Raw genomic sequence first — 16,067 nt, 5'->3', positions numbered from 1 at the left:
ACCCTTTCCAAGTTGAGAATGGTTGCCATCTGGGAGAGCCGGGCAAACTTGTCACGGATGGTCCAGGTGGTCACTGTGGTGAGGTAGGCAATTAGGGAGCGCAGCTCTTTATCAAACTGCAGCCCACCCAGCTGAAGAAGCCAAAACAGAGCAAGAGGTTAGGGGTTGCCACTCTGAATGGTGTGCCACAGGGTGATGGAGAACATTCGGTCTCAGGAAATAAAGCCAAACCAAAGTGAAAATAACACCAATAAAGCCCAGATGAAGCATGGCTTGGTGCAGCATAAATGGGCAGAGTCCCAGAAAGAAGGGGGCAACTGCTTTGCTCTTCTTCTGATTCTGCTGCTGTGGGCTATGGTGAAGTTGAAGCCATAGAATATACCTCAAACCATGGCTTAGTCCACAGCAGCAGGACCAGAAGAGAAGCAAAGCAGATGCAATCTTCTCTCCAGGAATCTGCAATAGTTTAGATTCACATTGCCATGTCTCTTGTCAGCATTTGCTTTGCTTACAAGATTCAGCTTCTCAAACTGAAGCTGCTTCCTGCATCAAGTGCTTCTGACTGTGAGAAACCCAGGTCCACCGAGAGAAGAGTAATGGGACAAGAATTCTGAGGAGTGGCAAGAAGGGAGCAGTCAGCCTGCTTGCTCTTTCGCCCTTCCTGCTTAAGGTCTTTCCTTACCCTACTGAAAGTAGATTTGAGAACAACCTTCTCCAGTTCAACAGCAATGAGGGTGGTCATCAGGCTGGTCAAGCTGTCGTAGATCACCGGTGACAATCCTGCCTGCAGACAGAAAACAAGGGCTGCATCTCACAGGGCAATGTTACTGGAAAACAAGAGAGAGGGAAGAGTTGAGGGCACTAATGGCCCCCTCTGTGGTGGTACATCCACTTGCCTGTGATGTGTCGTCAGGGCCACAGGCAAGCTAGGTTACAAAAGAGTACATAACGCCTGCTCAGGGCCCCAAACACACCTTAAACTCTGCCATCTGCTGCTCCAGATTGAGGATGAATTGCTGGACCCAGGGGTCGTTGGCCTCATAGTCATTGAACTCTTCCTACAATGGGAAGAGGATACAGATTGGGTCTCCCATCATTCCAGCACAAGCCCATTAATTTTTTAAAAGCTTTTTTATTCCAAATACGCCAAAGAAAAAAAGGAGGGAAACCCATATTTGTTTCCATTAACAAGAATAATCCATCAAAAATGATAAGAATAACCTATCAAATTTAATTTAAACATATACATTAATGCAAGCTATCCATTTGCCCAAATAGGTGTTCAAGCAATATTGTAAGATATATATTCAAATGTGAAAAGGGCAGTAAGATCTTCAAACCCCCGAGTCACAGGTGGGCATTTATCCTTCCAACCTCTTTGTAGCTAGAAGGGCTCACAGGATCCCCTTCAACTGCCCTGGCATTTTTAACCAAAGAATCTTCATCAGCACCTGGCATGTTTCCCTGCAGTGTCACTTGCAATTCTTCACTTCCTTTTAAGAGGAAGCCTGAAGGCTTGAGGAAACACCCCCCGAGGATGGATTTTAAAAATACTTATCCTGCCTCTCCAAGTGCTTGAGATAGTGCAAGATATAGTAAAAATAATATTGAAGGTTATTTTCTTTAAAACCCACAAGAGTACTTAAAACTACCAGCAGCATAACAGAGAGCTGTCAGTTTTAGCCCAGCCATTCTCTAGCTTGCTGTTTTGGTTGTATTTCTCTGCTGGAAAGTAGGAGGAGTTCGTTCCAACAGCTCCTTCTCTGTACCATCTGAGCAGTTCAAATGAGCAGGCAGTAGGACTCACCTCTTCAATGTTATGGGAGACTGACAGGAAGAGGTTGATCCAAGGTTTTACCTGTGGCTTGATAGCTGAGTTAGCGAGCTCATTCAACCCTTCCTGTGGGGAAGCAGGTGGAGAAAAAGAGAATACAACATATTAAAAAAAACCAGGTACCAGAGAGCTATTCTTAGCCACTGCTAGCCTATGTGTACCAACTTTGCTCAGGAGAGCAGGTCCTGACAAAGGTGCAAACAAAACACGGGACTCCTCTGCCTCCAAAAGACAGAGGGAGATTGCTTGCAGTTGCAGCAACCAAGGAGTCTGACAACATTGGGTAGCAGGCTTACAGCTGCACGTATATATGCCTGAGTCTGAGTGACTCCTGCAGTAGAGGAAGGGATTGCCTCTCAACCATGGAGCCACAGCATGAAATCAGAAATCAGAGTAAGTCTGCTGAGCAAACTATCACTAGACAGTTTTGTAAGTCAGTCCTTGTGATTTGTATGCTGAACGAAGCTAAGAGGCCATGTTCAAACATTGGAAAGCTTACCTGCAACAGATCTCGAAACTTGTTGGACATGGCTGCCATGTCTGAAAGACAGCTGTCAATCTTGGGTTGTGCTTGTTCACCCCCAAACCCCTGGCTAAGCAGCTTGGCACAGTCACTCTGTGTGAAAGCACAAAAGAACCTTGTTTGTTACCAGGAGCAAAGCAGAAACATGACTGGTGATTGTGTGAGAGAACATAGTTAAAGAGAAGTTAAAGAAATGGCCTTTGAAGCTAGACTGGCAAGCAGGAAACAGTGGGCTCATGCTTTAGTGTAAATAAACACAGAAGAATCCTCTGCTCACTAACCCTCAGGAAGAAAAGAAGTGGGAGGATAGTCCCAGCCACAACTGTTTCAGGGATTGCCCCTGCCCTTCATCACTGTCTGGTAGCAATCCTGATCCAAGAAGCAGAAAGTGACCCTTCTGCCCATTTTTTTCTGCTGGAAAAAAACCAAAACACTTGGGGGAGCAGGCTGGCCTTAGAAATAGGTGGGAAGACTCTCTGCCACAAGTGCCACAACCCACTGTTTTGTGGGCTCAACACAGTATCAAAGGGTAACATCTTAAAGGGTGAAAGAAAAAGAGGCAAGAGCTGAGGTGGGAGAGGACTTCACTGACAGCCTCTACCTCTTCACCCCACACAAACTCTCACAGCTGGGGCTAAGCAGGCAGCGGGCAGTTAAAACCCAGTAGCTTATTTTAACAGACATCTTATTGAGAAGTTTTAGTAGTCTGTGATTTAAGTTTGTTTACCCACCCCAAACTGCTGGGATGAGCCAGTTAAAAAGTTTAAGAAAATGAATCATTCTAGATAAAAAGCTCTCAACTGCAGATTTGAGTCAGGCCAACAGGCAACCTGCCAAGAGCAAAGAGTGCAGACTAATAATGCTAACAACAGATAAGAGAAAGATGCCCCCAAGACCTTTCTTGGTAATCAGTGGTGAAAGGTCTGTTGACAGTACCTCCAGGGTCTTCTTTAGTGTCATGATGTTTTCACTGCAGATCTCCACATTGTTTAATGTCACCTAAATGGGAGGAGACAGAGAGGAAAGGGGGATCAGAATCTTGTGAAATTTGCTACTCCTGGAAGATCCTTGCTGCAGACACGATTAGGATTGGGCATGAAGAAGGACATAGCTAGATGCTCTCTTGAGACTTGCCACTGCTTGCTTGGGTAGTGGGTTAAGACAACCCACCTGTTTGGCTGCCTCCCTCCCTCCCTCTGGACAGAGAATACAGAACACCGTGACCGACCTCACCACTCCCTCTCCATCCCATTCACCTGGATGTAAGTACAACTCTCTTCATTGTAAATACAAAACCTTATTATGCTTGACATTCATTCTCGGAGCCCATCACACTGGCTTCTACTTGGTGACATCCATTCTCACCCAGTTACACTGCTCTGACACCATAGCTTAATCTTCTAGATCCTGGCTTTGGCTTATTATTATTATTATTATTAGAATTTATATACCACCCTATACCCAGAGGTCTCGGGGCGGTTCACAGAAAAGATCAAAATGCTTGCTCCCATTCCTTCCCTATGTCTCCCACCTGTATTATTATAGGTGTTTAAAGCGGCACACCCACCAGAAAGGACTGCTTGGCCTCATCTGTACTTTCAATGCCTTTGGTGTCAAACTTGCCCTGCTGAAGGCTGCTGTGCATGATGCTTACTGCACTGGTCACACCTCTCTGGAAGTCCTGGAATGTGGTGGCTGGGAAACCCATCTTGAGTTTGTTGCACAAGACCTCCCTGGAAAGGGCAAGAGAGGAGATGGAAGTTGCCAAGACATCATGTGAGATCTGACTGCTTCCAAGTCACTGTCATACCACACTGGGCAAAGAGGACAAAGGCAGTGAACTCCAAGGCTTCCCTTCCTCCAAATTCTTCCAATCATTGCCTGCCACCCTCCTACTCACCACCTTTATTTAGAACCAGCCTCTATTTCAGGTGCTCAACAGCACATGGAAGTGACATACACAGTTCCCACAAGGGCTCAGATAATAAATATTATGCTCTCTTGCCCAGGAATATTCTTGAGGCACTTGGCCATCCATCCCCAGAGCATCTGTTCACTGCATGCCAATCAAGTGCCCCTAAAGTCACAGCCCTTCTTGTGTGCAAAAATGGCCAGGAACCTGGAAGGCTGCAGTATGAAGAAGCAGTATGAAGAAGCCAAGGAATTCTGCAGTTCCACATTTGCCATTGTGGAACTAGACATGATGGGACCCTTGTGTCAAATTCAGAATTTCACTCCCTGCTCAAAGAAGAGGCTACCCTGCTCCTCTCTGCTGCTCATCTTGAAACCTTTCACAGAAAAGAGGCTGGAAGTAGACTACCCTTTCAAAGGGGGAGACAAAAGCTGAAGAATCTTGGAGCAGATACCTACTGTACAAGGCAGGTAGGAACCTGCACCTTATGGTACCATCTGGTGGAGGCCAAAAATCTATGTTCTGAAAATCTGTAACCATATGGGCTGTATTAGGTGAACTGCCTGGCCCACCACAGCCTAGGAGGGCCAAAAAGCTCCACACCACACACCTGAAGTCTGACTCCAGCTCCGTGATGGAGTGGTTGATCATAGCACAGAGGCAGTCAATGCTGGAGCTGGAAAGAGCCCGCCCAATGCACTTCTTCACGATATAGAAGACATCATCCACCATACTGGAGGTCAGCTGACCCTTCTCACATGTGTCCATAGCAACAGCCTGGCAAAGAAATCAACACACAACTTACTTCCGCAGAACACATACGTATTGGTGCAGCTGCACTGGTTATCTGCATGTTTCCTGGCCCAATTCAAAGTGCCTATTTTCACCTATAAAGCCCTTTATGATTCAGGACCTCCCTGGAGTCATTGATCTTCATCTGAGCCATTCTCTGGGTACACTCTTTGAGGGAGATTCAGAGAAAGAACAAGGGAGAGCATGGCCTTTTCAGTTCTGGTTCCAAGTCTCTGGAAGGCGATTATCCCCTGTGAGGTCTGTCTGGCACGGTCAACAACATCCTTTAGGTGCCAGGTTAAAACTTGTCTCTTCTACCAGGCATATGACCTAGTATGACACCTATTTGATGGCATGCTCTTCCTGCTGAGGTTTTTGGTTTTTCTGCTGGACTTGATTATAGGTTAGCGGAATGGTTTTACTGAAATGTATTGCCTTATATGTTATGTCATTGAACCTTTAGTAAGTCACTTAGAGCAAGACAAGTAAGTAAGGAGGGCCAGCAAGACTCTTCATGACCTGCAAAGCCAGCTGATCATGAACTGCTCAGGCAGGCAGCTGCGCCCTCCAGACTTCATGTAATCTATGAAGAGAATTTCAAAGGGGTCTCAAAACCGTAACAATCTTTTCTGGTGCTCACACTATAGACAATTCAGAAATCCCCAACATTACATCCCACAGGAATTTTCAGAGCCCAGTCAATCAGAAGGGCCGCAATTCACTATGATGCACTCAGTACCCTAAGATAATAATAATAATAATAATAATAATAATAATAATAATAATTTATACCCCGCCCATCTGGCTGGGTTTCCCCAGCCACTCTGGGCGGCTTCCAACAGAAAAATAAAACACAATAATCTATTAAACATTAAAAGCCTCCCTGAACAGGGCTGCCTTCAGATGTCTTCTAAAAGTCTGGTAGTTGTTTTCCTCTTTGACATCTGTTGGGAGGGCGTTCCACAGGGCAACTCAACTCAATATCCCTCCATCCTGAAAAGGAGGGCAGCTGCCCCTACCTTGTTGACGGTCTCCCTCATGAAATACTCCTCCATGGTAATATAGTAGCCAATCAGCTCCTGCATGGCACAGCTCAGTAAGCAGTGGTTCAGCAGTTTGTCCAGGCACTTCTGATGCTCTGTGGAGTACAAGCAGAAAAGCAGGCCATGGGCTGCAGTAGCAGGACACCAGCCCAGCTCCTTCTGAGCAACTGCAATTTCCTGCACACTTTGTCTTGCAATCAACAGCCTATTTAGGAGGAAAACGAGCAGGGGAACGATGCTCACGCAAGACTTGGGCCGGGGGGGGGGGGGGGGAAATGCACTCGGAATGAATTAGGTGGCAGGTTTTGGGAAGGCTTCCTTAGATCCTGAGGCAGGGGTAGGAGATATGGACTGCAAGCTCTGACTCTTTCCCAAGAAACTTGTAAGCCATTTCCACAACCTCCTTGGTAACCACAGGCCAAGGGAGCACAACCTTCTTGGCAGGACTGAAGTTGCAGAGGTGAGGGGGTGGGTGGGTTGAACAATTCCTTAGTCCTGCTCTGTACCCTCCTAAAGTGTTAATGCCTCTTGCCTGCCTGGATGGAGGCTGGAGATGGATATGTCTGAGTGTGTGCCTGGAGAAACCTTGTGCTGTTTGTTGCATGGCTGGAATTCAGCCAGCTGTACAAAGGTGAGAGTCATGTCTGTTACTCTGCCCACTTCTGTCCCAACCCTACCCACATTGGCACGTGACTCTTGGGAAATGCTGCCTGATCCAGAGCCCACAAAGCATGGCCAAGAAATCCTAATAGTGTAATCCTAACCATACCTACTCAGAAGCAAGTCCAACTGAATTCAATGGAGCTTACTCCCAGTAAGCGGAGTTAGTAATGCAGCATAACTTGTTAACGTATTATTTCTGTTGTGAAATCCTGCCCATTACAAAAGTTCATCAGGTAAGCCAAACCAGCCACAAGTCAAAGAGCATCTCAGATTTGGTTTTGTGCAAGGAGCATTTGAGGTTTTCACCTTGCTTCACATCCTCTGAAGCCATGGAATCTCCCACCTCAAAGTCGGAGATGATGCGCCTTCTAATGAATCTCAGATACAGCTCACTCCGTGCATTCATCAAGGTAACCTCTGTTAAAATGGGGTCAAGTTCCCTGTGAGAAGAAAAGTGACAGTCAATAGCAGAACCACTGAGAAAGCAGGCATTTCACAAAAAGATGAGGTGGTAGAACAAAGCTCTCAAGACAGCCAGCAAGCTCATGTTAGAATCCTGAAATTGCCGCATGTAAATGAATGCTTCCAGTCAACAAACAAACATTTGCAGATGTAGAAATGTAGTGCAATGAGCCATTCTGTGACCATAAGGCTGGATTTGCCATTTCCTGTCATGCCAATGATTTGTGGTTTTTGTTTACCAATGAACCTGGTCCTCATAGCAGAGGAACAAACTTAAGGGGAGGCCTTGCTGTTCCTGCAAGGAAATTGGTTAATAACTGTGCATTTGGGTTTGGCAGGAACAAGAATCCCCAGACACCTCAGCGTAGTCATCAGCTGGGTGGCTAAAACTTGAGCTTAGCAATGACCAGAGACAAACTCATAAGGTAGGTAAAACTTGCCACGACAGCTCTGGAGAGTGGGTTTTAAAGTGGTGCATGTACACACACATGTACACACACACTCTTGCTCTTCCTTTCCAGAGAGAGATGCAAACCTCTGGCTGCTGCAAATTGCCTTCAATCCTACAAATTCACCCAGCTGATTGAACAACTCAAGCAGAGAAATGTAATACCAGCCAGGCCTGAACCTAGATTGGAACTGTGTCTAGTTAAGGGCCAGTCTTCAACAGAGCCAGCAACTGCCACAACCCTCTTGAGTACCTGCCTGAGAAAGCATTAGCAACCAAGTGGTAGTTGTCATAATCATTTGCTCCAGGGTGCAAGTCACCTCATAGGTCTCTGGCCTGCTCATCCTCACCACTTTACATTCTTACCTATTGTAATCCACTCTTCCCCCTTTTCCATTCCAATTTATATGATCACTCTCTGATGCAAATGGTTCCATCAAACACACAAATACTGTGCAACACAATTCCATCTCATGCAGTCTTCCATAGTGAGACAGGCCAGGGGAGAAAGTAGGTGATTCCCCCTAATCTATGAAAGAGCCTTTGCCTCCTAGTGGACAGATGTCTGTCCCATTGGGTGGTGGCAAAGGAGAACACACTGGATGGCATCACAGAGCGAGAACACACTAGTTTCGTAAGACTGAGCCTGGTCCTTTCCAGGATACCCTTGGACATTTAAGTGCCAGGTCAAACCACAATTTCCCACAATGAAAAGAGTTGTGGCTGAAAAACAGAAAGGAAAGAGAGGGAGATTTTGGCGAGCCTACCTTGGCTCAATCTTTTCCGCAACTGAACTCCTCATCATGCTGTTCTGAACATGCTGAAACTGCAAGCGTAAGAAGTAGAGAGGTGTTAGAAACCTCTTTTCTGCTTGTTGACTCCTAAATTACCAGTCTCCTCCTGCTGGAGCAGTAATAAGGCAACAGATAGAGGGAAGGAGAGCTAAGGATGACACACAAAGGGGAATTTACATAGGGGTTAGTTAGAGAGAGATCAGAAACAGAAGGATGTTAACAGGAGCTTTTGAAAGAAGCATTAAAAATAAAAGAAAAAAACACTAATAAGCAAACCCCAGAAGTATTTGCTATGTTGGACAACAGGAGTCTACAGGGAAATCACCACCAAGTCTTAGAGCATGACTCAGCACAGAGAGAGAGAGAGAGAGACAGACAGCGAGCAAGCTCATTTATTTGCTGGGCCCTGAAGCTCATTGGCCTTGGACAAGCCAGCTAAACTGACACACAGGAGAGTTGGAAGGCAATGGGTAGCAATGGGTACATGGCACATTGCAGAGTTAATAGCTTAGGGACTACAGAAAAAGTCACTCACCCTCTGACATGCCTTGAGTGAGAGGGAAGGGGAGGGTGTGGGCTGTGGCTCCAGAGAGCTGCAGACATTTGGGGGCACTTTTCTGTGTGAGACCTCAAGACCCTTTAGGCACATCGGTCTGGGTGCACTGGGTGGCCACACTCTGCCCCATTTGCAGACGGGACAGAAACAGTGACAGCCATCACTGGGATGTTGTAAAAGCTGAACCAACAGGGATTGAAGGTATACAGCAGGCAGGACAGGGTGTGTGGGTGAGAGTCACTGGGGCCACTAGCAATTAGAGCATTTGAGTTCCCTAACCAGCCAAGAGACTAGCCTTCTGCACTGGCATGCCACCACCAGTAAAAGAACAAAAGTGACCCCAGCAGCAGCCCACAATGTGAGGTCTGCATGTGCTGTCCCCATTGTTACAAGCTGTATAAAGGGTTCTCTTGCACCAGCAAACTCAAGATAAGCTTCATGGAACTGGCTCAAAGTGGGTTTCTCCATGTCTTCCTCAGGCCACACTGGCAAGTCTCTCACCTGTCTGTGATAGGATCTCTGCTGGATAAACTTGTCCACAACCTTTTCTACCTGTCGATCACATTCTGTCTGTAGGTGCTTAATCAATGTATAAAGCCTGCCAGGTCCATAGTAGGTCTCCACAATGGGCTGGTGGGTCTCCACAATACGGGCAATCCCTAGAAGAAAAAACAGGTGATATGAGACTGTTGTGCAGTGCTCCAGAAAAAGCTGCCACCCCATCCTGTGAGGACAAAAGGATCATTCTAAACAGAAGTCCAATACTATCCTCCAACACTTCACTGCTTGTGCAATGCTGTCAAGACAGCATCCTGTTTCTAGTAATATGGGGAAGGGCCACAGCTCCGTGGTAGAACATCTGCTAGGCATGCAGATGCTCCCAGAGTCAGTCCTTAATGGCATCTCCTAGTAGGTCTGGGAACACGCCCCAACTGAAATCATGAAAAGTCCCTGGCAGTCAGTATAGGCACTCTTGAATTAGATGGACCAATGGTTTGACTTAGCATAAGGCAAATATTCTAAGGTATTCTCAATGGCGGCAGAGGGTTACCTTCAAAAAGTAGGGTCAGCGTGTCTGCAAAGATAGCTGCAGCTCTACGGTCACTCATGTCTGTCTTCATCACCAACTGCAGGTTCTCCTCTGCTTTATTTGCAACCTGAAAAGAATTGAGACATTTAGCCTATGTTATCCCACAGCCTCAGTCAAAACTCATGCAAGGACAATCCTCCTGGAGGAGCCTTTTTAAAAAAATTAAGATTTCGTTAAACGGTCAATCAATCCAATCAAATAAATCGTTACAGCAGTCCAAGCTGGTGGCCATCACTTTAACCTGTTGCAGATAGTTCCATAGTTGAATTATGTGTTACATGATGGATATGAGGCTGCTTGTAACTGCACACACACCTACTGTGTTCCCTCCTTACCCATCTTTTTTCTAAACTAAAAAGTCCCAGTTTCTATAAGACTGACCCACTAAAACAGGAGCAATGGCTCAACCCCAAGAAGCTCGGAATGCATCTCAGATGCAAATGAGCAGCAGCTTTCAAGCTACTCTTACCTGTTTGCACAGGTACTCGGAGAATTTACTTAGTCCTTCTTCATGCAAGCCCAGCAGAGGAAATATCTTGAAAAAGCGCTCCACTTGGGGCAAGTCTTCCTGTTTTGTGGCAATGTCAAATTTCTCAGTCACAATCACCTTCAGGCGCTGCTCTGCCTCCTGCAGAAGCTTCAAGTTGGCCTCAATTATGCTGCCTGCCCAGAAATGAGAGTCTCAGTATCATTTCTCTGCAATGGCTCTACAGTATACTTAAGGAAGGACCTCCCCTCGGGGGTGGGTCACACATCAATATTATCACTTTAAAAAATGTTCCTTTTTGTTCAGACCTTGGAAGGGCACTGTGATTTGCTTCTGCTGGTTATCTTTTTATTTCATCACTGTTGCCATTTAATCTGACTTTTAATTAGGATTTATGATGGTTCTGTATTTATATACTGTACTGTTTATTGTGTTTTTAAAACATGCGTCATGCCCTGCCCTGAGGCCCTTGTGTGAAGCGCTGGGGTGTTATAAATATGTGAAATAAAAAATGAGGAATGAAAGTAGTAGAAGTTTAGGCAGCATTTGTTTGTATTGACAAGTTGGCTTTTGTTCATTTTTACTAGAAACAACAGAAATCATCACAGAAACACAGAACACAGGATGACTTCTGGGTGTATTCTGTAAAACCAAATGACACTTAATGTACTTCATAACAATTGGGTGCCTTTTTGGCTATTGTTAATACTGTATATTAGAATCTACCCCAAATATTGTTTTTACAGTGTAGGGTGGGATATTAGATACAATTAAATAATCCAATAAACATAATGAATAAATGAATACCTTCCTGGCCCTGCCTGCTGAGCTCAATGACAGATTTGTCCAAAGAAAGGTAGCGATGAATATGTGCAGCGGCCTGTTCATAATCTTCATTCCTCAGGGCTGTCTGGACTCCATCCATGCAGAATTTCAAGTCCAGAATGTCATCTGCTCTCTGGATGGCTTGATAGAGGCGATTCTGCCAACAAGGGCCCCAATTAATTCCCCTCCAAAATTGGCACGGCAGGAGCAGAAGAGGCTAATGAAGACCACAAAAGCTAAAAGCTACATATGATGATTTCCCAGCTATGGGTGCTCTGCGCCAATCCCACCAGCCAGATTGCTGCTCTGTGAGCATGCATTCAAGACATGACAAGCAGGGCCTCCAAGATCCAGCACAGCAGGGAAGAGTTCTCCAGGATGCAACTAGCCTGGCCACAATCACACACATTCGTCTCATCAAGGCTGGGCCAAGCAGCACATGCTGCATCAGGATGTTTTTGAAAAACATTTGGAAACTTCAGCTTGAGTTTTGACTGGGGCAAGCTTTTTGCAGCTTGCTATTGCTATGTCAGGTGTCATGGCTTCCAATGACTACTTCTAAAGCCCTAAACAACTTGGAGGCAGACCATCTCTTCCCACAAGGACCCTGCCCATCTACACAGGGGAGGCTCTGCTCTCAGCACCAAAAGGGTGCCTGGTGGGAACGCAGGGGACAACCATTGTCATGGCACTGTGTGTGTGGCATTCCATGCCCTGGGAGATGAGATGGGCTCCCTTCCTGTTTTCAGATGTCAAGCAATGACATTTTTGTTCCAGCATGCCTCCAATGCACCCTTTCCTTGCCTATCCCTGTAGTAACTCATATATTTGAATACTTTAGACCAGCCATCCCCAAACTGCGGCCCTCCAGATGTTTTGGCCTACAACTCCCATGATCCCTAGCTAACAAGACCAGTGGTTAGGGAAGATGGGAATTGTAGTCCAAAACATCTGGAGGGCCAAAGTTTGGGGATGCCTGCCTTAGACCTTGGCCTGATGTCTCTTCACTCTTTCCCCTTTCTGTGATCATGGCCCACTTTAACTCCAGGTTAAAAGATCCCAACATGTCTCTTGATTATGCATGTGAAGGTATATGCCCATGTAAATGGAGAATGTGTGGGAACAGTTGTATTTGAAACAAGTGCATCTGAAACATTTCTGCAACCCTTGACAACTCAAATAAAGACCACATCACAAAAACAGATGAGTAAAAGGGGACAGCCTTGTATTCTTATTATTTAATGAATTTATATACTGCTCTACTTATGAAGATCACGTGGTGGTTCACAATATAAAAACACAAAAATACAGACCATGATAACAAACCAAAACAATACCTCCACAATATTCTTACTGTACAGGTATGAAAGGACCAGTGGTGGGGAGGGAAAGAGAAATTCCTCCTTAAATGTCGACAATCACATACAACCATGTCATGACAACCCAACTGGACTCTAAGCTCAGTATGGCTTTATCTAGTTACCTTGGCAAGGTCGAGCTGTCGGACTTTGCTGCTGACATTCTCAGCCAGATTGCAGGTGAAAGTGATCATCCCAGCTAGCTGCTTCGCATCGCCTTCAATGAGCTGCAGGTTAGGGCTGAAAACAAAGAAACAAGGGAAACAAGGGAAAGTAGGATTTCTATTTTGGAAAAAGCAGCATCCACAAGGGTAATGATGATCAGCCTGGCCTTCATCTGGCTCTATTCTGGCAACGATACAGCACTGCACATACAGTACTACAACTGCTACTCACCCCATGCGATGAAGGGTAGCCATCTTGCTCTCCACGGAGCTCTGCTGTTCCAGAAGCATCTCCAACTCTTCTTCCACGGCTTTCTGAAAAACAGAAATATAATGCTGCAGGCATAATCAATGCCCAATTTGCAGCTTGTCCCTTTCAAGATCAATGGTAACGGCATTACTTAAGAACTCAGTGTGACATCAGATCAGGGATACAAGCAAAAGGTTGCTAATAGGGGCAGGGCACATCACGTGCTCTATTCTGCATCAGTTTATCCTTTTCATGAAAGAGGGTGTGCTTCCTCTCAAACAACAATGGAGTCCGTTACCAGATAAATGGCATATCCATCACTACCGGTATCATATCATGCTCCTGAGCTTCCAGAGGCAGATACTGCCCTGGAATGATCCAACAAGGCTCTTTTGTCTCCTTGGGTTGAGGACCTTTGCACACATGACCAATATTTGTTGCACATCACTAGCGCTGATTGTACCCAATCATATGGCACAATCCACATTATGCTGGATTTGGGGTCCCCAACACAACGCCCACAGCCACCCCCTGTGGTGCACCTGCCCATGCATGCTTAACACTGCAGGCATTCATGTGCCGTACCCTCTTCCCTTTCTTGGCGCAGAGAAATTCCTCTTAGGAAAGGAAAGGAAGGTGGGGCAGCTGGAAGCTCATGTCTTTCTTTGTCTTGCCGCCTTTTCAGGAAAGAAAAAGGCAAAATCCTGTTACTACGGTATCTTTAACTTTTAAAGAAGAGAGTGATATGGGCGTGTTCCTGGCTGTTTTTATATACAGTATGTGTTACTTTAACTGGCTTTTATGTTGAGTGGGTTGGAATGTTTTGCCAGTACTTGAGTGGGTGGCGGCGGCAGCAGGCTTAGTGGGGCTGTTTTGCCTTTTTTGTTGGGGGGGGGGTTTGGATTGCCTGCGTTTGAGGTTGCATACCTTTTGGCTGTCTGTTTTGGTAGGTATGTCGATACCTTTTGATTGTTTTGGCGGAGGTTGCCTCCCCTTTGACTTGCTTATGATAGTGTTTTCCCTATAGTTTACTTGGGACGAGGTATTCTGTGTATCACTAGTTTTTGGGTCTTTGCAGTGCCCACAACAGTTTATTAGATTCCCAAATGTGCCCCAGGCCATGAAAGGTTTGGGACTAGAGTACTGACAGTTGTTACCACATCTATCCAGAAACCGAAACAGACACTTGCTCAGATGCACCCAGGAATTTTATCTGTAGAATATTTGTGGCCCTGTGATATGACATTTTAGGTTTTCATCATTTTATCTTGTTTTAAGTTTTGTGAGGGAGAGTCATGAGCATCTATTTAACCCACCCTTTGCCAACCATGCAGCCCCGACATCATTTGACCACATTTGGTGGGCAACAGGTTGGCGAAAGCTGGTCTCCCATCTTGAAGGAAGGAGAACCTAAGAGGGGTTTGATGGCTCAGGCCAAAGGCAGCCCACAGAGTCCAGCATCCTTTCCTCACCATGGCCAACCAGATGCCCCAAAGGGAAACCCACAAACAGGATATAGGTGCGACAGCCACTCTCCCCCTTGCAATTCCAGAAACTACTACTATTCAGAAGCATCGCTGCCTCTGACCATGGAAGCAGCACATAGCCATCCTGGATAATAGCCACTGAAAACCTCCTCCTCCTCCTCCATGAATTTGCCCAATCCTCTTTTAATGCCCTCCAATTTAGTGCCCACCCGCCTCCTGCGGAAGGGAGTTCCGCAGTTTAACTCTGTGCCGCGGGAAGATGGGGCTTTCTTCTGGGGGAAAGGGGCCTTGCCCACCGCTTGCTTCCCCGTTCCTAACTCAAGAAGGCGGCGGGGGGGGGGACACCCTCGACAGGAGCGAAGCTTGAAGGGATACCGAGGCAGCCTAGATCCGGAGTGACGGGGGCTGGGAGGGGAGGGAGAGAATATAATCCAAGCCGCACCTCCTCCCCGCACAGGCGGCTGTAGGCGGCCTCCAGCTCCGGCAGGTCAGTGAGCGCCCGGATTTGCTCCATGGATAACGAGGAGGTTGAGGAAACAGAAGGTCCGGAGCCGCCGCCATCGCTCCCTCCCCTCAGGCCTGAACCGGCCGCCGCCGCCGCCATTTTGGCCTCACGTCATTCTAGAGATAAGAAAATTGCAGAGTCGCGCTCGATTACCCAGGAAATGGCGCTTCCGGGCTCCTGAGGACGCTTTTTTTTACTGGTACCCCCCCCTCCCGCCCGGGCCCTAATCGTAAACGGACGACAGAAGCCGCGGGATGGCAGCTTTTGTTAGTGATCTGTAATTCGATTTCTGCGCCCTCTTTCGCCCAGCAAGCTCACGGCTCTCCTCCCACATTTTATTCTCACAACCACCCTGCGAGGTAGTCCTACAAGCCGAGAGGCAGCAATTAGCCCAAGAGCAGCCTCTGACTTCCAATGCTGAGCGGGGGCGGTGAAGCCGTGTCTCCTGCGGTCTCCACTGGCTCCTGATGGCTGCAACGCCTGTTTTACTTCATTTCGCTTTGTCTCTCATCGCCTTTCCTCCAAGGGGCTCAAAGCGCTGTACGTAGTCTCCATGCTCCACGGGGGCTGCTTTGTCTTCAGAAAACCCCTGCGAGGAAGATCGGGGTCTGAGAAACGGGGACATGCCCGAGACCTCCCAAGTCTTGGTCTAACACGGTCACCAGGACACCGCACCGGCTCAGTGCATTTCAGCCCAAGCGTTTCAACATAACAACAACAATTTTATTATTTATACCCCGCCCATCTGGCTGGGTTTCCCCAGCTACTCTTGGCGGCTTACAGCATATATATAAACATAGTCAAACACCAAGCAATAAAATGGGTTGCCTTCAGATGTCTTAAAATAATACAAGCGGAGAATAAAACCCGCGAG

At 46.6% G+C, this 16,067-nt stretch overlaps 1 protein-coding gene across 2 annotated transcripts in view; it reads right to left on the bottom strand.

The window, feature by feature from the left end:
* COG4 (component of oligomeric golgi complex 4) overlaps positions 1-16,067 on the bottom strand; it is a 17,790-nt gene extending 1,723 nt beyond the window's left edge. The window contains exons 1-19 of one of the 2 annotated variants that reach the window (XM_035119595.2): positions 15,563-16,067; positions 15,131-15,309; positions 13,184-13,266; positions 12,913-13,027; positions 11,412-11,586; positions 10,587-10,780; positions 10,079-10,184; positions 9,529-9,686; positions 8,445-8,503; positions 7,074-7,207; positions 6,081-6,199; positions 4,880-5,046; positions 3,925-4,090; positions 3,294-3,356; positions 2,334-2,450; positions 1,808-1,900; positions 975-1,058; positions 683-784; positions 3-131 (exon numbers count right to left, since the gene is read on the bottom strand). In XM_035119595.2, coding sequence (XP_034975486.1) covers positions 3-131; positions 683-784; positions 975-1,058; positions 1,808-1,900; positions 2,334-2,450; positions 3,294-3,356; positions 3,925-4,090; positions 4,880-5,046; positions 6,081-6,199; positions 7,074-7,207; positions 8,445-8,503; positions 9,529-9,686; positions 10,079-10,184; positions 10,587-10,780; positions 11,412-11,586; positions 12,913-13,027; positions 13,184-13,266; positions 15,131-15,292 — 2,226 coding nt within the window. In that variant the 5' untranslated portion in view covers positions 15,293-15,309; positions 15,563-16,067. Of the gene's footprint in view, positions 1-2; positions 132-682; positions 828-974; positions 1,059-1,807; positions 1,901-2,333; positions 2,451-3,293; positions 3,357-3,924; positions 4,091-4,879; positions 5,047-6,080; positions 6,200-7,073; positions 7,208-8,444; positions 8,504-9,528; positions 9,687-10,078; positions 10,185-10,586; positions 10,781-11,411; positions 11,587-12,912; positions 13,028-13,183; positions 13,267-15,130; positions 15,391-15,562 lie in introns of those variants that run through there. The other variant, XM_035119596.2, reaches the window with a different exon arrangement.

Source organism: Zootoca vivipara, chromosome 6 (genome assembly GCF_963506605.1).
Source record: "Zootoca vivipara chromosome 6, rZooViv1.1, whole genome shotgun sequence".
Lineage (NCBI taxonomy): Eukaryota > Metazoa > Chordata > Lepidosauria > Squamata > Lacertidae > Zootoca > Zootoca vivipara.
This window is presented reverse-complemented; position numbering and strand designations above follow the sequence as displayed.